Source organism: Cydia splendana, chromosome 8 (assembly GCF_910591565.1).
Source record: "Cydia splendana chromosome 8, ilCydSple1.2, whole genome shotgun sequence".
Lineage (NCBI taxonomy): Eukaryota > Metazoa > Arthropoda > Insecta > Lepidoptera > Tortricidae > Cydia > Cydia splendana.
In genome coordinates, this window is record NC_085967.1 from 8,989,947 (window position 1) to 9,012,536 (window position 22,590).

Sequence of the window (22,590 nt, forward strand, 5' to 3'; positions counted from 1 at the left end):
GTGCATCATTTCTCAGAGATCAATCGTCAAGCTACTCATACGGTATACCATCAGTCACTCAAATTGGATGTAACACGAGCACTTGGAGTTACGTGTCTGAGCTCCCGGGAACACATTACATTTCGACACGGCCCGCATCACCGGTTCCACGTAGCGACACACGAACCCCCAATACCTACGTAACAATGGCAATATTACGGACTAGTGCCAGGAAATATGAATATTATTTACATTACATTGTCCAATCTTCTTGTCCAGATAGTATGGTATAGAGATTTGAATAACTAATGTAGGTATTTTGTAGGAAGCGCTTATGTCAAATTTTAACCCTATACAGGCTACACAGTCGTAGTAAGTTCATTAAATGTTATTGGTGTTCTTAAAGGAAACGTAAATGGAACTTACGATATTTTCAGGAGTGTATATCATAGTTTCGGACACGTACTCTCGGAGTATCCTGCTTTCGAATGTTCGTTGATTCGAATGTTGCTGGATCGAATGTTCGCTGGGTCGAAATACTTGTGGCCGAATTATGCATAATCGAAAAATCGTAATCTAGAATTGTATGGGTTCGATTTGTTGTGTATCGAATGTTCGTTGATTCGAATGTTGCTGGATCGAATGTTCGCTGGGTCGAAATACTTGTGGCCGAATTATGCATAATCGAAAAATCGTAATCTAGAATTTGTATGTATGTATTGTTGTAAAGCTCATCGTCTCGTCTGGCATGGCCCAACATGTGTTTGACAGCTTATTTTTTGTCAGATAAGTAATACCGCCATAAGGTCCCATTTCTAAACATTACATTTATTTTTAATCATTTTAAAATTGACGTATCAAAAAGTGACTCAATTGAAAAGATAGTACAAATAACCAGGTTTTCGTTGGAGCATTAAAACAAAAACAACATTATTTCTACGCTTTTCGACCCAGCGAATATTCGATCCAGCGACAGTCGAATCAACGAACATTCGTACCCGAGATCTTCTATGGGATGACAATCGAAACCTCAAATTCGATTCTACAATTGATTATTTCTACGCTTTTCGACCCAGCGAACATTCGATCCAGCGACAGTCGAATCAACGAACATTCGACAGCAGGATACTCCGAGAGTACGTGTCCGAAACTATGATATACACTCATTTTCAGTCATGGAGACAATGAAGTAAGATAAATCTCGGCGCTCTGATTATTTAATCGAACCATTACTGTTTACAACTTGGCCTGAGCTGTGATAAACGATGAAATAACAGTTTTGATAGAGTAAAAGTATTATCTTTTACGCAGATACTGTAATCATATTTGTGACTTCGGTAAACTATAAATATTATATAGAAATATAAGATCGAACAAATTGGTTAAGTATTCATTTCTCTATGCGAAAATAAACAATAGTGATTGTCAAATAGATAGAATATACTCGTATTGAGTGTCTCTGCATTTTAGGGAACGTATGGTAGAGATGCATGATGTACCTAAGTATTACGTATTAGTCAAGGTTAAAATAGAAATTATTTTATTCTAGCAAATAATGTTTCCACCCGGTCGTACGCCAGACCGTCAACATCTCTTGATTATGCCTCGTAGAAAGGCGAAACACAGGTGGAGTTTTTTTCCTTTTGGTTGTGGTGTATTATATTTATTTGCGTATCTATTTGCGCGGTCGGTGGAAATATTAATAGCGTGCAAAAAATAATCAATAATAATTGTATATTTAAGTTGATATATTTCAATGTATGCCAGTTAATTAAGAAACGCTTTAAATCACAACTAAAACAATATTTAATAAAAATCAATCAGAAGAATATCAAGCCAGTGAAGTTAATTTCTCACCGTCAATCACTTGATTGTTGACGTACACTCGGGGCATGCGACAACTTATCATCCCGCAATTGTAAACGGTACTCGTACAATGATGGCGATTAAAAAATGTGTCACCTACTTTACACACATTGAAGGTCTCAAAATGTTATTGTTCTTACGATAACTCAGCCGTCTGAAACTAAAATATGTCCTTAAGAATAAAAACGCGTAGGTATAATGTCTACCGAATCGTAATCAGATAATTTAAACTATGACACTAGTGTCACGGACATAGAGATATAAATGTCCTAGACACCATTTTGAGTGGTCTAATTAAAATAAATTTGGACCATTAGTAATAATTCTGTAGGTAAGACATTATTACATTAATTTTAGCCATCTCGTATAAAACAGATGGAACCCAAGACGTGAGCAAAGTTGCCTGACAACAATTATTTCTTTTTACCTATCAAAACTAAAGAAACTGTCGACATAGTTGTAAATTAGAAAAATGTTTACGCACATCAATAAAAAAACAGCAGGTTAGAGTAGGTTGAGTGAAAATGACACGATACGACTTCAATTAAAATTTACTATACTGAAGATGATTTTTAAATAATTGGATAGCCAAAATGTTGTTGGACTACATTAAAACACATACCTAGTTAATATTGTTACCAAATATTTTTAAGTAAATTTAAATTAACTAATTTGTATATTTTAGGTCCAAATACTAGAAATGGAACTATAATATTGTGCTATATTCAATAACTAGCGGTCCCGGACATCTTCACCTTCACCAGTTAATGAATGTCATTATTTTTTAGGTTACGCCTCCTGAGAACCTAGAAAACGACACCCGTGACAACTGTTGCGAAAAAGTACATGTTCGCCGTCGAGGAGGATTCAAAAACGGTCATATAAAGATACCCCTAATTTGTTAATTTTAATTATCTTTAATAGGTATGTATATTTATGGTGTACGTGAATTGGAGATAATGTCAGTGATTCATCATAATGTTTCCTAAACTCAATGAAAATGTACTACACTTTCATTGAATTATTCCTACGACTAAATATTCTTTCAGAGAAAAATAAACCTCAATGAATGATAGTCCCGGGTGGAGCACAAATAAACCTGGTTGTTTATTTGTCGAAGGCCTTATTGGAGGGGTGTTTATCACGGTGCCGACGCGGCCCAGCCTCCCCGGTTGTACGATTGTTATGACTTGTCACCTCCGCCAGTCCGGCGCCACTCACACAACTGATGATTAATTTATTTTAGATAATCTCACGTAGTTATTTTTATTAGAAAGTAGAACACTCACGCTTTTTATCTAATTTCTTTAGAGTTCAGCAGGTGCATTATTTTTATAGAATATGTTTAGTACGTTTTCCCCAAACACATTGCCTTCCTATCCCAGATACAAGGTATTTAATTTAAAATGAGTTTTTTAAATACTCAAACATCAGTGTAAAACAACCATACTACTACCCACCCGATGGTAAGCGGTAACTAGAGGTAAGAACCTGTACCTACTCGTTTCTTGAAGAGCTCCATACTGTTCAACCATGAAAAATATTCCTTTATTTCGCAACCAGAGCGTACGGTACTGCAGTGGTAGAAAATAGCCATGGGTGTCGTGTCAAACAATTTTTTGAGCATAATAATACAAGACCTGAAGTGGTGGAAGGCTTAGGAGTTTTACTGTACCTATAATTAATACACACCTTAGTATCCAGGTGCGCTTGGCCTTAGATAACTACAGTACCTACTCCATATGTTGGCTCTCTTGTCATAGTTTTAAATGTACAGAAATAATATAACACATTAAACTCTAGTGTTTTGTACACATATTTAATTACACAAACAGGTGTACCACGATATAATTTCATTATTGTTACCCTTAAATTCCGACGTTTCAGCTGTGTTGGACCAGCTGTGGTCAAAGAGAATTAAATCACTACGCTGTGGTCACGGAAAGACTGACGTCCCAGCAATTGTCAACGGAGAAATAAATAAAACACCACTAAACTACCCGAAATTATTTTATAAAAAATAAAAATATAATATTAAAAAAGTTAATAGATTAGAGAATCTCTACATAAAAACGAAGTACGGAACACTTGGTGCCTGAGTCCGCTTCGGACGTGCTTTGGTTTACCATTGCTACCTCAGCTATGTGTAATGCATAAAATATTCTTCGAGTGTGTATTTTAACCGTTAGTAAATTTAGACAACTAAAGGTTTTTGCAACTCCGCAATTTTTAAGCTGGAGATATTTTGTTAGTTGTTTTTGAGCAGTGTTTATTTAGTTGCATCCCTCTCATAAATCTCTTTCCCTTGCAAAAGGTATTTTTGCCTTATAAAATATGGCACAGGTATTTATTATAAACTAGATAGGTAGTATTTTTCTAACAGCTTGGGTATGGTCACACACCTTTATTTTGCAAGACTATGCGCTTTAAGGGTATAAATACTTTAAATGAAATTATAATATTGCGTATTTTGTTTTGACATAAATGGATAAATTGTTGAAATAAGATTAATTATTGTAAGACATTTTTTTAATTTGTATCTATTAAATAATATTATGTAAATATGAATGACGATCATAATATAAATTCATGTAGATTAGTCTAGCATAATTTATAATGTAATTTAATATTATGAGAATAAATATCTAAATCTAAATCTATAATAGTTGAGTAGGTAGGTACCACGTGAACTGAATAAGTACCTACTTAATACTAACCTACCTCACTTAAATAAACATAGGTATAAAATATAAACAAAATATTTTAGGCACTACTTACCTAGTGTAACACATTACACCTAAATGTAATACTCATGAACACATTCGTTCTGACTTTATATTATTTATTTTAACTGTCCAAATAAGATAAAATGTTCGCAGCTTCAGTTTAAATTACGTAAGACGAGGCCGAAAATTCGCTAACAATTCACACTTATATCCATGTCAAGGAATAAGTAATCGAGGATAACTAAACAACGAGCACACCTGTACGTTGACGTCGGCGTACACGCAGGCCGATGTTTGCAAAAAGACCAATGACCCAATTCACTTGGAAACAGTTCACGTAAATCTATTCAGTCCATGATTGTTGTTCTTTTTCTATGGGGTGTCGTCATTGAAGTTTTTTCTCCTATGTAAACTGTTTATTTATTGTCCTTACATACGTAATTAACATTATTAATTTCAATCTATTTATTATTTTGACGTTATTTAAATCGAGCAATCAACAGCAAAAATGGTTTCTACCTTATCATGTTTAAATGTTTTATGTATTTATATATTTTTAGTACAACTCTATCATAATTATTATGTACGGTCAGCCAAGAAAGTGGTCTACCACTTTTCGACTCTATCACTCAGATGATAGAGTCGAAAAGTGGTAACCTACTGTAGTTGTTAACTCTACCCTGTACCCTGTACCCGAGAGCTGGGGTCTTGTCAGTGGAGCCATTTCCATGTATGTACAGTCAACTGTAAAAATATGGGTCATTATGGCTCTTATGTCAGCGAATTAAGAACTATGGGACATATTTTTGAATAAGTTGGCTACACCCATATTTTTACAGTTGACTGTACCTATATCTTTGTGTCTCTATTTAGCCCTATAGTTGATTCGTAGACAATGCCTATGTGATTTAGTCTGCCATTTTATAATCATTAATTTGTATTGTAAGTATAATAATGTACATCTGTAGCGTCACTCAAGGCTAATTTGAAGAAACGTATGCTTTCCAACCAAGCGTGATTTGGTTAAGTACTGATATTTTTTTTTTTTTGTTGACACTTGTGTGTGTATATATATATATATATATATATATAAATATATATAATTATATTATATGTAATATATGTTTAGTATTTATGTATGTAGCATGTATTTTATTTTATAATATTATTTATGTATTTTATTTACTTTTGGACGTTTTGGTTAGTTTACTTTTAAAATGTTACTGTGCATTCCGTAAGTTTGTCTATCTAATTTGAATTCTCCCCTCATCTACTCGAAGGTTAGCTGGAAGAGATCCCTTACAGGGATAAGTTCGCCTTTGTACCTTTATTTCTGTAAATATTATGTAAACCTGTGTTGTGTACAATAAAGTGATTACTACTACTACTACTACTACTACATTGAAAAAGCAATAAAAATTTGGATGATTTGCATGTATTGAAATTTCAGTTACCTATATGCATTAGTGAACTCATTATCTACTTACGCTTTATCCGTACAGCACCTTGCGTTGCTCAGCTGAAATTTTCGTAGAAGGCCACAGCTCGGGCATTGGCGATTTTCTTATCACGCACGGTGAGCGTTAAGTTGATTTTCACGCCAGGTTCAAACCAGTCTTACGTAGGTATTACTAGGGTTCTTGTGGGTGCAAAATCCTGCAAACAATGTTAATACTTACGTTACTAATACGTATACTGTTTAAATAAGTGCAGACATATCTGATTATGCGTGCACGGTGGTAGGGCAGGAGGCAGTGTAGATTTCGTCCGATAATTACCTCCCACGAGTCTCAACGCTAATTCCGGTAGAATTTTCAGCTACTTACTCCCTCGCTTTGGAGTTAGCTCAATGATGGCACGTAATCTAACGAATTTGGAAGAAGTTTGATTCGGTTAGAGGTCGCCTGCGTAGAGCTCCGCCCAAGGCTCGCCCGAGTCGTCGACCCGCCGTCACCTTGCCTCGCGCCAACTTACGCAATTTGTTAATCTTATCGTCTATACCCGACCTCGTCAGCCTCTCGCTAAAATTCGGTGCCTGCATAGAGCGCATGCATTCACTGAAACACTTCTGCGTATTCGTTTTTAGCGTTAGCCACGTGAGCTCACTCTATTTTTTTCTTAATAAAAATGTACATGTTTCTTAATAAATAATGTACCTATGTGCTTGTAAGCAAGTACCTACATATAATACAGGTAATTTTATTAAAATTAGATTTGAAATTCACTTAAATCGAATTCTGAATAACTGTTGGTAGATACTGAATTGTAGGTATAAATATCTATAATCTACTATAATGGTTAAATTTTTAACAAGCAGAAACGTCTACCATCGATGCTATAAGCTTAGAATAATTATAATAGTGGAAAAATTACTGTTTAAGGTGAGACTTGAATTCACGGCCTCTGGATCTATAGTATGTATATTGGCATGAGCCTACTGCTGCTGCGACTTTGACGAGGACGATAAAATGGATGACGTTCTTTGCCGCATTACTGCGGCGATTAGAACATTCATCACTCATTTTATCAAGGAAATTGATATTGACAGCGCCCACGCCGCAACAGTAATGCAACCTTTAGTTAGAGCAACACATAGGTAAATCAGTTTCCGTCTTCGTAAGTTTTCCAGCCCCACATTGTGATGTTCATCGTAACTATCGTAACCGTTATAGCTACTTTTGAGAACTGAATGTTGAAATGTACATTGTACAGCCCCATATTTGAACAAATTGTAGACATATTGCTTATTGAAGTATAGGTAGGATATGCTTATGAAGTAGATTTTACAAGCTTTGAATTAAATTCGTCTAATAATAAGTATTGTTCTATTGCTAGATTTGAACTGCCCTGAAATCTAGGTATATGACACAAATACAGTATACCAGAAAATTCGTCTTTTTCGTTGCATTTTATGAAAAGCACAAGTTTAAAATGAATCACAAACCAATCAAACTTAGCTACTTAAATGAATAAGTTTTATTTTGTATGAGCCTTTGTCTAAAATATATCCAAGTAAACAAAAGTGTAAGTACATAATATATATCCGGTGACAATACAATGACGATCCCGCAAAAAAAAACTAGTCAAAATGAAAGCGCTTGATGATGTTGCTGGTGCTACAAGCAGCTTGGCAATAAGTGCCGAGCGCTGGCAGAGAGAGGTGCGCTGGTGGGACGATCCTGCCAAGCACGTACCACCCCGCGCGTACCTATTTATTGGCAAGGCCACGCCAGCGGCGCGCCAGTGCGCAGACGACGGTCGGACGCGCTGTATCTGCTACTACTGTGACCACCGCGCAGCCGCATACACGTCCGCGCACATAATATTATGATCGATTGATAAAAACGGACATTTCAGTTCAGTTCCTTTTATTTGTTTATTTAAAAAAGGTTCACTATGATTTCGATACTATCAAATTCTAAACTTTTGTGGGGACTATGTCAAGTGGTGAACTACTGTGTGGCGCCTACGTCGCTGCCGCTTCTGCTGGCGGCTTGTGCCGCTCTGCTAGCAGCCCGACTGGCGCAGCTGGTGCAGGAAGCCCGCAAGCTGCCGCCGGGTCCGTGGGGCCCGCCGGTCGTCGGCTACCTGCCTTTCCTCGGCGTGCGCCACAAGACCTTCCTGGAGCTTGCGCGCAGCTACGGCGCGCTGTTCTCTGCGCGCCTGGGCAATCAGCTCACAGTCGTGCTTAGTGACTATCGGCTCATCAGAGAAGCTTTCCGGCGGGAAGAATTCACCGGACGCCCCAGCACGCCTTTGATGCATACTTTGGATGGTCTAGGTGAGTACACTAAATGTAATTTATCGAAGTTACCATAGGTTTTTTCAATATTTTTTGTTTGTCAATTTACACCATTTTGATCAGTTATCAATTTTATAGTTCGTTAACGTTACTTAATCAAATGATCGTGTAGTTGTGTATTTAATTTCCCTGGTGCGTTTAGGTTTTTGTTAGATAAAATAATTATACGAGTATTAAATTCGCGCCGGGAGCACATGGCATGAGCGCGTGTGGGCGGTGCTCAGGCGCACGCGCCTCCCGCTCCCGAGCGCCGGTGCGCTCGCGCCGCCCACCGACCCCTCGCCGCAACTAACCGCCTCCCTCGTTGCAGGTATCATCAACAGCGAGGGCCGCCTCTGGAAAAGTCAGCGCCGTTTTCTCCATGAAAAACTACGCGAGTTCGGAATGACATACATGGGAAACGGCAAAAAAATCATGGAAGCCAGAATTAAGGTAGGCATTATCACTTTGCATTCCATAAATCAAATGCATATAATTCCATTTGCACTTGTCTAACGTGCATTTTCTTTCACAGAACGAAGTGCATGACCTGATATCCAATCTACGCAATTCAGAGTGCACTCCAATTGATCCTAATCCGCTCTTGGCTCTTGGCGTATCCAACGTAATCTGCGGCATAACGATGTCCGTCCGCTTCAGCCATGGGGACACGCGTTTCACCAGGCTGAACCATTTAATCGAAGAAGGGATGCGTCTTTTCGGAGAAATCCACTACGGCGAGTACATCCCCCTTTACAATGTAAGTCTCATCTATTGACAAATTGTCATTTTTGTAACAGCAAAATCAGTAAGTACAGTATTTTTAAATTATATTCTCTAACTTTTATTTTCTTTTGTCCATAGTATTTACCCGGTAAAGCCCAAGCTCAAGTGAAAGTTATGCAAAATCGCGACGAGATGTTTGCTTTTTATCAAACACTAATTGATGAACATCGCGCTACGTTGGATCTTGACAACGCACGAGACCTCATCGATGTTTACCTGATTGAGATTGAGAAAGCAAAACTTGAAGGAAGAGCCGGAGAGTTGTTCGAAGGACGAGATCACGGTAAGTTTCTAATTAAGGCGAACGAATTATTATAATGACTCTCAAGTTAAAATTCAATGTGTCCGAGTTGAAAAAGAACCTTTTAACAACTGTTATTTACTTACAGAATTACAATTAAAACAAATCCTGGGAGATCTATTTTCTGCGGGCATGGAAACAATTAAATCATCCCTATTATGGATGCTCGTGTTCATGCTCAGAAATCCAGAAGTCAAGAGACGAGTTCAAGAGGAACTCGACGCTGTGGTTGGTCGGGAGCGACTACCTACCATCGAAGACATGCCAAATTTGTCGTACACTGAAACCACCATCTTGGAGACTTTGAGAATGTCGAGCATTGTCCCTCTTGCTACGACTCATTCACCAACAAAGTAAGTTTTAAACGCATTTTTATTACTGAATACTTTTAATAAAAAAAAAATTATCACAGTCTTCGTAATTATTAAGTAATGCAATAATAATAACTAATATTAGGTAATTTTCTTTAACAGGGACGTACATCTGAACGGATACAAAATTCCGGCTGGATCACAAGTTGTACCCCTCATCAACTGCGTGCACATGGACCCCAACCTTTGGGATGAGCCCGAAAAGTTCAATCCAAGCAGATTCCTCGATGAGGACGGAAAGATCAGACGCCCGGAATATTTCATGCCCTTCGGGGTGGGGCGGCGGATGTGTCTTGGTGATGTGCTCGCACGCATGGAGATGTTCATGTTCTTCGCGTGCGTGATGCACCAGTTCGACGTGCAACTAGCGGAGGGCGCGGACTCGCCATCACTGGAAGGCACTGTGGGTGCTACTATCGCTCCGCAAGCCTTCCGCCTGCGGTTCATCCCGCGCTCACCACCCGCGCCGCTGGTGCCGGTCGTGCCCGACCACCCGCATCTGCGCCACGTCGGTGCGCACTAAACCCCGATGAGTAATTAGATTCCAAAAAGATTGAAGTTTGAAGTTTCCAATGATTGGAACTGTCATTAATAAGAGTTAACAATAACAGTGACTTATAATATAGTCAGACACGTTATTGAAATAAAATCTGAATTGATAACCAGTGCAATATGCAAATTTTGTCCTGTAAAAAAAAATACATTTCATATTTATAGTGTTTATCTACAAAAAGCAATTCAGAAAGTGGGTTTCAATAATTGTGTCTATCTTAATTTATATCCGAAAATGTATTTATGATTTCGTGTATTTGTTGGCACATATTAGTCTCGTTGCGAGGCTCCGGAGTCTTTACAATATCTTCTCTGTCTTTGTAATAAGATAACCTTTGTAAATTTAAACGAAAACACGTTGACAATTTTTTGGAATCTAATTATAAATCAGGATGTATTCGACGCGGCTTCCCTGCCACTTTACCCACCAGTATTTACTGATCACTCGTTTTAGAGCGCATCGGCGACCATTTATTTAAGTTATATTAAGTAAGTAACGACGTCGCTGAAGCGACAGTCGAGGCTGTGCATAAAGTGTTCAATTTAGTAGATAACAGAATTATAGACGTATTGAAAACTCCCATCGTTGAGATTATGAAATGTTTTTCGTATATGTAAACAGTATTAAAAAATACAAGAAGATTTCTGGAGTGACCTGTAAGGTCTTTGGAATTTACACCATACGAAGTACATTTGTGAAATTTGATCAATGTAAGCACTAATTAAGTTCTAGTATACCAAAATTGTATATTCATTCTAGGTCATTATTTATTAAGATCACTTAGAAGAGTGCCTGTTTGAGTGTGATCTCATGTTTGTTGTGTTGAATATCATTGTTTCGATAGGGTTTGCAAGTGTTCATATGTAACTTTTCTAGTTAACACGATATTATATTGTACCTTTCAAGACTATAAGATAACATTCCATCATAGTTTAGGTTCAACCAGTAACTAGTCTATATAATATTAAATAGTTAAGTGATCTTTAATTATCAGTTGGAAGTAGAGAATTTCAACTTTGTGCAACCAAGTTGCTCTGTACTGAACTTATATTTATACTTTCAGCTCACCGCTACATAGTATATTACCAATACGTTCGCCTTGTAAATATAGCTATTAACAGAGAATACAAATTTGTATTTCAGAAATAAATGAAGAAAAGATAAAACATAAATGCAGTTTATTTATTAAGAACCTATTATTTCACACAAAGATCCACTACATAACAATGTCGTTATTACAAGGGATCGCAATAGAAAAGCACCGGTGGGGGCGTCAAAGTAAGCCCAACCTTTCCTTTCATGTCTTCTTCAGAAGGTGGGTCTGACGCAAGTCGTATTCTTCGACGACGGAATAGTCTGGCAACCAGGCCACAAGATATCATTCGGGAAAGCTCGTCTCCTGGGCACATGCGCTTTCCTGAGTAAAATAATATATGTAGTAAGATTTAGCGATCATTATACAAATACGATGAATAAGAGAGTTAATGTACTTTCTAAAAATACAATAAAATGGGTAAAAACTAACAAATATAAATAAATAGTATAAGGCCATTTTTACACAAATTGACTAAGTCCGACGGTAAGCTCACGAAAGCTTGTATTGTGGGTACTCAAACAACGATAGATACGATAAATAATATTGAGTATTATATAAATACTTAAAACCCTACATAGAAAACATCCATGACTCAAGAACATTATCTGTGCTCGTCATACAATTAAATGCCCTTACCGGGATTGGAACCCAGGACCATTGGCTTCACAGGCAGGGTCACTACCCACCCAGCCGTCAACCCAAGCAGCAGGCCAGACCGGTCGTCAATATTACTAAAGTAATGAAAATGCTATCACTTACCTGTTTGAAAAGGTATAAATTCTTGAGGTTTGAGGAGACTACCGTCGTCTGAAATGAAACGACTAGGCTTAAATTCTTCTGGGTCCTTCCATGCTTCGGGATCCATATGCATTGCCCATTGCAGAGGAATTACCATTGCCCCCTTTGGGACTTTGTAGCCTCCCAACATAGTATCCTGAGAAAAAGCATGTTTGTCAGATATACATTCTTAGAGTCTAAGGTAACAAACATGGCGAACTTCTAGAAACCTGTAAACATCCATGAGGAATTCCAACGGGAACTATAGAACGAATACGCTGAGTTTCACAAATTGCTGCCATAAGAAGCGGTAATCGGGTGCTGTCGACTTGATCTTCTTCCGGATATACATTTAAAATTTCCGTTCGTATGCGCGCCTAAAAAAATTTAAATAAGTTATTTGAAATGGAGCAACACAGTAAAAATAAAACAAATATGTGAAAATAAATGTGGTCACGAGTACTAAATACTTCTCGTACAGTCAGCATCAATAACAGCGGATGAGACGAGACTACGCGTCAAAAGTATATACTTACATACCATTCTCTGGCAGCATTATAATAAGAGATATATGTATGTCTCTATATGTAGGACGATTAGAGTACCTATGGCTGATACTTTTGGCGCGTTGATGCTGACAGTACATTAAAATCTTACCTGTTCTTCCGGATACAGAGCCATATACAACAAAAACCATGCCAAAGTAACGGAAGTGGTGTCCAGGCCTGCCCCAAACATATCAGCTGAAAGGTAGTGGAGTTGTTCATCTCTAACAAAAACTGCTGAGTTATCACCACTATCAAATCTCTTTTTTTGTTCCTCTAGGAAACTGTCTAAAATACAATCTCCTTCGGTTGCAATTAATGTCTCAGGATCAAAAAAGTGTTCTTCTGCTTGGTCCACGTGTTTACTGTAAGTGACACATTTAATGTGCCCATCTGGGTGGTCACTATGAAGGTCAGCGTGAGGTGGGTATTCGGCCCCGGGCGGTGTGACTAGTCCCAGCATTTTGCGACGTCTGGCTATTATACTGGCATAAAACCTGTGCGTTTGTGCTTGCCCTCGAACAAGTGTTTCCATAGTTTTTCGAATAGATGACGAGAAAAATCTAAAAATTAATTGAATAAAAATAAACATAATAAAAGTATATAATAAGAATAACTTACCGCTACTTACTAGTAACGACACTTACCTCATAAAAGGCAAAAAGTTTACAACACCAGATACTCCCATTTCGTAACACCCTTCCTCTTGGATCTGCCTTAACCAATGCCAAGTTTTGTCTTCAGGTGGGAATTTGAAGCCAAATACTATTTCATTTACTACATTGCCGAGTGAGTTAGACAGCATGTGCGACAAATCCATGGGTGAGCCAGCCGATTTTTCCACATTCTACCAAAAAATAAGTTAAGTTTTCAATGCAATTCATTTGGTTTAAATAAAGGACTGAGGACTAAAACAGCAAAAAATCTAAGATAATGTATAAGTTTTTGCTGTCTGAATCTCAGAAACACTTTGTCACTGACTAAAGGTCACATTCAACAAAACGCTTAATAAGTGTAGCTTTTTTGAGCGGATAACAAGAAGTCTGAACTTAAGTATGGCCAGGGCACCTTCACACTTTATTATTGGATACTCAGTATAATGACCTTATATGCAAATGAAACGAAACATTTAATATACCTAACATTTGTACAACCTTTTATTTATATCACCGGTAGACTTTATAGGTTTATCTATTTATCTGTGTTTGTGTGGGTGTGTCTGCTGTTCTTTATGCAGTAATTTAATAATAAATAGCATAAAAATGTGTTTAAGTTAGAAGATCAACGTTTACACGAAAGGTCACTTTCTTCATTCTTGTCATTTTCGTAGAAAACCATAGTCTTCATTACGACTACAGACAACGACTAGATTTAATCAGAAAAAACTATTTACAAAAAAAAACCGACTTCAAAAAGGATAAAATCGATAAGAAAGATAAATCGATAAGGAGGATATTATCGGCTTTTAAGTGTATGCATTACCAACTTATACGTTTGAAGTCGGTGCCTATTTATATAATTAAGATATTTCTCGACTCCGTCTGGGAAATAATTCCTGTCACTACACTAAATCCATCCTCCACCTCGCCACTGACCCGATCCCTCAACCTCACAGCACAATAACCCCTGATCACTGAACCCCTCGATCCTGAACCCTGAATCACCAACCCTTCATTCGCCATTTCCCGATCCATGAACCCCTGATCCCTTATTTCCTAACCCTAACCCCCGATCCCTCAACTTCCATCCCCTGACCGCTAAACTCCTAACCCGTGATCCCTCAACTTCCAACCCCTCAGTCCTGGACCTATCAACTCACCGCCCCCGCAACCCCCAACCTCAGACTCCCCAAATACCACCCTCTACCTTCACCTCTCACACTTACCCCTCACCTATATCTCTTTCTGTAATCATTTCCAACAAGTTCTGTAATCATTTCCTACATCAAAAATCATAATACACCCAATTATAAGAGGGAAGTTACACATATCGCCCGTAGTCTTCATTATCTGTAGCCTTACCACGTGTTTGACACTGACATATTCGCTAGAGTGTGCGCAACTTACGTTTCTATGCATCTCGCTCGTACTGACATACTATTAGTAGGAGCGAGATGTATAGAAAGTAAGTTAAGAAGGCGTTAGCGAATATGTAGGTCAAACTCGTGGTAAGGCTACAGTTGCACTACATCAATTTGGTGGTTTTCGGGAGGAAATGCTTGAGTTACTTTAGAAAATAGCGATATCACCATACTCGTGATTTTAAAAATTGAGGAGTTCCATCAATTTCTCATGGATTACCTTGAAGGTAACTTCTTTCAAACAAAAAAAGATTTTTTACTTAAATCAGACTACGGGTGCCGGAATAATATACATTTCAAAAATCATCATTATTATCATCAAAAAAATCATCATCTTCCTCAAATTGGTGGTTTTCGAGAGAAAATGTTGAGTTGCTTAAGAAAACACCCAGATCACCATACATGTGCCTTTAAAAATTGAGGAGTTCCCTCAATTCCTCATGGATCCCATCATCAGAACAGCAACAGATTAACGTGATAACCTTGGAGGTAGTTCCTTTCGGGCAAAAAAGAATTAAGTATTCAAATCGGACCACGGGTCTTGGAGTAATCGGTGAACATACTTACATAAAAATGTGTGTGTGTGTGTGTGTGTGTATGTGTAAGTGATGCGTGTTACTTAAGTATATGTTTTTATTTCATATCTATTTGCGGGTTCCTGTAATTGGCTCTATATATCTATTTAAGATTCCACTGTCATTTAGTTAGCTGTTGGATCTCCTTATGTAAATAAATAAATAAAAAAAACACCAAACCGAATACAGAACCTCCTCCTATGAAATTGAAGTCGGTTAATAAATAGGTAGTAAAATAAACTGTTACGTATTTTCTCTTACTTACTTCTAGAAGTTCATAAACTCCGGATGCAATTCGTTTCTCCAACTTTTCTCTGGATGCACTATGCTTGCTCATTCCATAACTTTTCAGCCATGTTGTCACCAGTTTTCTTTGATCTTTCCATAATGGACCTTCAGCGCAAATTAATCCTAAAAATTTAGGTGTCAGTAAGGTGTAATAATCAAAATCTACCTACTTCAATTTTTTATTATGTATAAAATAAAGGAGATATGTCTCTATTAGGCTTACCATTTCCATGCATTATTCCATGTGTTAAAAATAAAGGAGCTCTGCCAGAAAAAGCATCCTTTGCAAAGGCCTCTCTGATTAATTTATGATCGGAGAGCACTACCGCATAAATACTGCCCATCCCAATTCCATAAATCGGACCGAACTGCCTGGATAATTTAGTTAATGTTAAATGCGGATGGCGTCGGTCAATGAACGGCAAATATCCGACTACCGGCAGGCCCCACGGACCCGGAGGTAAGCTCCTCCATTCTTTGATTTTCTTGCTTATCCAAAACCCCGCGACAAACATACACAACCATACAAAAAAGAAATCCATGTTCTTCTGAAACAACATTATACTCACATCATAAAGTGCTTAAATGAGGTATGGTATAAAAAGGAAAAACATTATTTTGTGAAAAAGCTATTAAGAAATTATAGTATTCTTTAAATTTAATCATAAAGGCGTGCATTACGTTGATAGCATTCCTATGCAAATTCGTTAGATGGGGTTGCGTCATCGTTTTAGCTTGGCATCAGCTTTGGCGAACTGGCTTTTAATTTGAATACTGAATTAATCAGAAAATTGCACTCTGGATACGACCACACATTTTATATACCATTATGTACTAAATACATAACTAGCATTCTGCTGTTTAAATTATTTTAACATAGTAATGCCCGCCGCGACATATTTCAGTTGACGCAGATACCATCAAATAGAGTCTGTTCGGAAAGAGAAGAGTCGTGGATGTATTGGGCCCCATACATTCCATGACTCTTTTTTTTATGCACAGACTCTAGTGTTTCGTTTTGCTCTAGTTTCGGCCGATACCAAACAGTCGCCGAAAATTCCTAGGCCCAAAAAAAAAAGTAAAAAGTTCTTTACCTATAAATTTACAGGAAAACCTATAGATATGTATGTCATAACGCAGTAATGTCACGAAAACACACATTCTCAAACTTTATTTAACTCTATGTAGGTACTTCTGAATAACATTTATCTACTCTACGGGCGTAGCTCGAGAGTATCAATATCATAGGTGCGTTTTGTTATGACATGATACATTATCCCAAACCGTTTACGTTATCTTTGTCACGTCATCGCCATCTAGCGGTCACCGCTAAATATAACGAAGACAAGCGTCCACTCGCTATCACTCGGTAAATGTTTTTATAAGATACAGTTTTTACTTAGCTACAATTTTTTTTTGGTAATGAAGGGTAGTTTATTAATATAGTTAACATCATTAATACTCACTACGTCACGCTTGTATGTAAACAAGTCCTTTAGTAACACAATGCTACCAACATAGCAATACAATCATGAGTATCATGACTAAAACAGCTATGAATTTGGGTATAAAATGCTTACCAAAAACAACTCCGTCTGCTAGGCAACGAAATCGAACATTTAATGTGTCAAGGAAGAATTTGTGAAGTATTAATCACTGTAGGTATTTGGACTAATGCAAAATTAGATACTGATAAATGCTAGCACAGTCAATGAAAAGTTATCGGAGCACACTGATCACGTGGCCCCGTTCAAGGCGACTGCTCGCAGCGCCGGCGCTGCGACGATACTAAGTGGAAACAAACTATACTGAACTCAAATTTCAAATTTGTTATTCAATACGAATTTTATTTTCAAATTCGATCAATATATTCCGATTCTTTCTAGATAGGAACTGCGTGGGGCTGTTTTGCATTTGCGTCTGCAGGTAAATTTTTAAGGAATAAATTACCTGGAAGTTACTACACGTGTGTCATAAGCATAAGTTTTTGGTGGAAATGAAACTGTTACATTGTATTGTATAAAAAAAACCGCGAAAAAAAAAGAGCGAGTCGGACTCGTGTTCCAAGGGTTCCGTACATTACCCAATTTTTAACAATGTCTTTTTCATATGTGAAACGCGAGTGAATTGCCTTTAAAAACCCGTAGGGGTCGGATCAAAAACTAAGTAATTAGTCCGACTCACGCTTGACTGGATATTTCTAATAGGTTTTCCTGTCATCTATATGTAAGCATAGAACTATTTTGTATATTTTTTTCAATATTTTAGACCCAGTAGTTTCGGAGATAAAGGGGGAAAAATGGTAATTTTTTGGCTATTTTCTTAAATAACTTCTAAACTATTTATTTTAAAATTACAAAAAATATATATTTGTGATTCTCAAAATGAGCTCTTTCATTTGATATGTAACACGATATACTAAAAAAACATGATTTTTTAATTTTCTCATTTACCCCCCAAAGTGGCCTCCATGTTTAAAATTCATTTGTTTACGTAAGATGTCCGTCTTTTGGTCACGAATTTACAGTGTACCAAATTTCAACTTAATTGGTCCAGTACTTTTGGAGAAAATGGGCTATGACAGACGGACAGACAGACAGACAGACAGACGCACTAGTGATCCTATAAGTATTCCGTTTTTGTTTGAGGTATGGAACCCTAAAAAAATCGACTTTTAATGTTGACGTTGGCGCAGTCTAAAATTTAATTGCTTATAGAATTAAACATGTATCACCCTTGATTATTTTATATTTAATTACTTACACAAAGAATATTACTTATTCACATTAATAAATTAGAACTACAAGACTAATGGCGTTATTCAAAAACTTTTATCAAATTTAACAAACCGTTGACAATCGTTTGTCCCTATCCGTCATTTTGACATTTACAAAGAGATAAATTTAAACAAAGGTTTTTTAAAGGTTGTTATGTTTTATGGATAAGGGGGTGATACTATAAGAATATGTCTATGGGGTAAAGAACCCAAAACCGAGGAGCTTGATTTAATTTGAATCTTCAACTTCATGCATAATGTTGTTCCTGTATTTGAAGGGTTAGGCATTAATGGAATTAATGATTATCTTATCTAAATATGATAAAATTAATTGTAACAACAGGCGTCAAATATTCACCTACATATAGGAAAAAAACGATATAGATATCAGTGTTCGAAACGTTGGAAGTAATTTTAAAGCTTAATTACCTATATAATAAATAAAATAGGTGTCCTTGAGATAAAAATACCCTATTTTTTTTTTATACCTAGTACATGCAACGAATTTAAAATCGAAAATAACGATGTTAATAATAAAATACTTTATACCTACATATTTCCAAATATTTACTTTTATGTTCCATATCCTTATTCTATTATTTTATATTAAAATGCAAGTACATATGAGCATAACTACATCCGACAAAGTGTAGGTACTTATATAAAGTTTCGTTCTAAAGAGTGTATGTGTCGGAGAAGAGAATTTTAACATGGATATATGGCGTGACGAGATTTGATCGAATAAGGAATTAATATAATAAATAAGATGAAGGCTAAAAGTTTAACCCATTGCAGAAAAATAAGGGATTTGTCCTTAGCTAACCTTTGCTTTGCCTACCGTGGTATGAACATGTGATGCGGAGGGATGAAAGTCATACGACGAGAAAAGTACCAATTAGGAATGAATTTGAAGGGATGTAAGAGGAAATGAAAAAACAAGGATGTATGAAAATAAAGAATGTGAATTAAGAAATGGCGGGCGACAGAGATGTATGGAAGGAGAGTACACACTGTGTCGACCCAAAGTAAATTGGAAAAGGGCAAGCGATCGATGGTGATGAGATTGTACTACTAATGTCCGGTAATCTGCTGTCAAAAACCTACAGACATGCTATCTCAGTTAAGTTAATCGCGTCATAAAGTCAGCGATCACTCGGTCAATTGACATTGTAAAGATTATACTGCTGCGGCTGATATCGGGTCTATGGGCGCATAATGTCGTATCAAACTATACGCCTATGAAGCCTATAGTTACATGATACATTATTGCTCTCGCAATGATTCTATGAGAGCACATTCGTTCGTGATATCGATTTGTGTGGGTGTGCGTTTATTCAATTAAGTTCATGTGGGTAAAATGCATCTAGTGATGTGATTGGTAGTGACCAAGCGGCACTAATAAGAAATTAATACAAGCAGTACCTTACCTGTACATGAAGGTCAAATTAGCCCTTTTATTTACTACACAAATCATTAAAATATAATGGAAGTGTATTCTCTGTATAGTACGTTTTCTATTGGGCATGCTTGTATGGAGAGGTATACATTTTAGGGTACAGCAATGCCATTTGGTAGGGGTATTATACATGTCCACCTGAGCCCAAAACGCCCGGTAGCCAAATTGAACTTCGTGTCGGGGGGGACTCAAAGTACAACGCTACCGGCGCTCAGAAAAAAAAATCTGGCGGATTAGTTTGGACCTTTCAGTCAGTTCCGTAGCAAAATATGACGCAATCCTTAAAATAGTAACGAAATGCAATCAAACCCACATATTTTCATATTTTTGTATGAAACTTCATTTATAAAAAATACTGTCTGAAAGCCCATCCTAGTAGGCAAGATTGCAAGGTCGAAGATAAGTTTTTTAAACATTATTTTCATTAAAATGGTCCACATACCTATTTGATCAGCCTTTTGTAAAGGTAGACCTTGGTTTTGCACTTATTTTTATAACACGATACACTTGTAACTGTAATAAATGAGGATATTTGCAAAATAAACTGTTAAGCTAATGAGTCCGGGAGATTAACAGAGATAAACATTATCTATACCTATAGAACCGAAGGTCTGGCGTGAAGGAACTTCAAGACACTGCGCCTGATTATGGTGATCTTCGCTATCTAGGTATATTATATTAAAGAGTATATAGGGGCTGTCCACCACTTCTGCAATTTGTTTACTTGCACCAAGTTTGATGAGTACTATAACTGTTGTAATTATTTGCTCGTGTTACAGTAGGACCCATCCACTATAATCCGTTTCACTAAATGTAAATAATTTTCAATTCGCCTGTAATACCTACTTGTCCGTAAAATAACCAGGCTAAATATGTTTTTCGGACTATCTTCTGACTAAACCTAAAGATTAAGATGAGTTAAGGCACTGAATAATATAATTGTATTGTATCGAAGGCGATCAGGCGACACGTGGTCAGGCGCAGCTACACATTAATCGGCATTAGGATCTCGTTACGATTGGTCCGATAAGGCTCGGCCGCTGACCGGCCTTCACACTTCGCGCTGCCTGCGTCCGCGACTACCCGACCTCGCCGGCTTGTCGCAAGTGCCCACGATTTTTGTACAATGTATCTTATAAGTTTTGATGTTCCTTTCATTTTACTGTATAGTCTGAGTATATATGTAGTATTAATTTATTATCAAAAGCAGACTAGTAAGTCTATTTGTATTTAACTCTACTCTTTCTTTCACCTGTCTTATAGTCTAGCTCAGCTCAGCTATTGATTCGGACCCGAAGGTCCATTTTCTGAATTACTCTCCCACATCGCACAGTCTTTAGCTTCATCTTTTATGGCACTACTTACTTTTAACTCTTCGTATTTTCCCTAAATCGACCGCAAATCGAAAAGCGGTGTGCACGACTCTCTTGTAGATTAAAAGATCTTGAGGAACAGCGGTTATTTTTTGTAGTCTATTTCCCGATCTGGGAATAAATCGCATTATTGAGCCTTGCTCGCTCTTGCGAGCTGGATATTCCCGGAGCAAAATAACCCCTTCAGCATAATATGACATTGCTTGAAAACAAATTTAAATTATAGTAAAAAAAAGATATGATGGAGATTTTCATTGAGACGGACAAACGCTGGCTTATACATTGTCGAATACCGTGGGGACACGCATCTATTTTAAATAGATAAATATTGTAATATACTATTTAAGGTTTTTATATATATCTGTATAATATATATTTACTGTAAAATATATAAATTATTCTTTTTCTTAATGTACATTGAATAATATAATATAATAACTATTATAACTATAATGGTTGACGTGGCGGCGAGAGGATGAGTTGGGGCGGCGCTGTTCTGGTATCAAGCTTTTTGGTGTGTACCTACAAACGTGTTTCATTTGCGTTGACATTTTGTTATGGTCGTTTCACATATAAGTAGGCACAATGTATCCCGGACGTCACGTCAGTAAAAATAGCTACGCTGAAGGTAGCAATAATCTTAAAAGCTTGCTGCATAATATTCCATGTGAGTAGGTGATGAGTGTTCTATCTGGCCCGGATGCTATTAGTATCTTTATTTTATATAAATGTATAGGTACCTATATGTTACCGGCGAAAACCTTTTGTCTATTTGTCACTTTATTGTCCACAATTCCCGGACACTGCAGTTTGGCAGAAGAAAAAATTGTACAAATAGAGTTTATTTTGCCTGAATAAATGTTTTTTTCATCACACTTGCTCGAAAAAGATCTTATTTCATGCAGGTGTACTGAAGGACAAAGGTCTATATTATTCCTGCGGGAGTTATGGATTCTGAACTATACATACAAACCAAGTAGGTTCAAATGAGTTTTACTTTGAAAATAATCACGTTTATAGCCGTTTAAAATATTTTTACACAATTTTCAATTGTGGCTGAATGTCGATGGGCCTTGTGCCTTCGATGCCTACACTGCCAAAAAAGTTCAATATGGCAGATGAATGATTGAAATGTCACCGTATTTAAGAATGATTTCGCTTAAAATTTAGTTACATAATGTAATACCTACTATTTTTTATCCTAGTCGAACCTAACTAAATTGTTATTCGGTATTTATTGTTGACCGCTGCTGTTTTATTA

The 22,590-nt window shown here is 37.0% G+C and overlaps 2 protein-coding genes across 3 annotated transcripts; one reads left to right on the forward strand and one right to left on the reverse strand.

The window, feature by feature from the left end:
• Positions 1-7,717: 7,717 nt before the first annotated feature.
• On the forward strand, positions 7,718-11,535 carry LOC134792788 (cytochrome P450 18a1-like). The gene is made up of 6 exons (XM_063764128.1): positions 7,718-8,352; positions 8,684-8,805; positions 8,888-9,112; positions 9,217-9,421; positions 9,528-9,792; positions 9,913-11,535. The coding sequence occupies exons 1-6, from the start codon at positions 7,968-7,970 to the stop codon at positions 10,331-10,333; spliced, it is 1,623 nt and encodes a 540-aa protein (XP_063620198.1). The 5' UTR covers positions 7,718-7,967; the 3' UTR covers positions 10,334-11,535.
• LOC134792789 (cytochrome P450 306a1) lies at positions 11,532-17,495 on the reverse strand. Of its 2 annotated transcripts, none has more exons than XM_063764131.1 (8): positions 17,305-17,495; positions 15,948-16,269; positions 15,702-15,847; positions 13,429-13,628; positions 12,894-13,344; positions 12,467-12,613; positions 12,219-12,393; positions 11,532-11,780 (listed from the first exon to the last, which is right to left on the reverse strand). In XM_063764131.1, exons 2-8 carry the CDS (start codon positions 16,264-16,266, stop codon positions 11,599-11,601), a joined length of 1,620 nt encoding a protein of 539 aa, XP_063620201.1. In that variant the 5' UTR covers positions 16,267-16,269; positions 17,305-17,495; the 3' UTR covers positions 11,532-11,598. The 2 variants fall into 2 exon arrangements, with proteins under 2 accessions (XP_063620201.1, XP_063620199.1); XM_063764129.1 differs by having other exon boundaries at positions 15,948-16,272.
• Between the last annotated feature and the right edge of the window lie 5,095 nt (positions 17,496-22,590).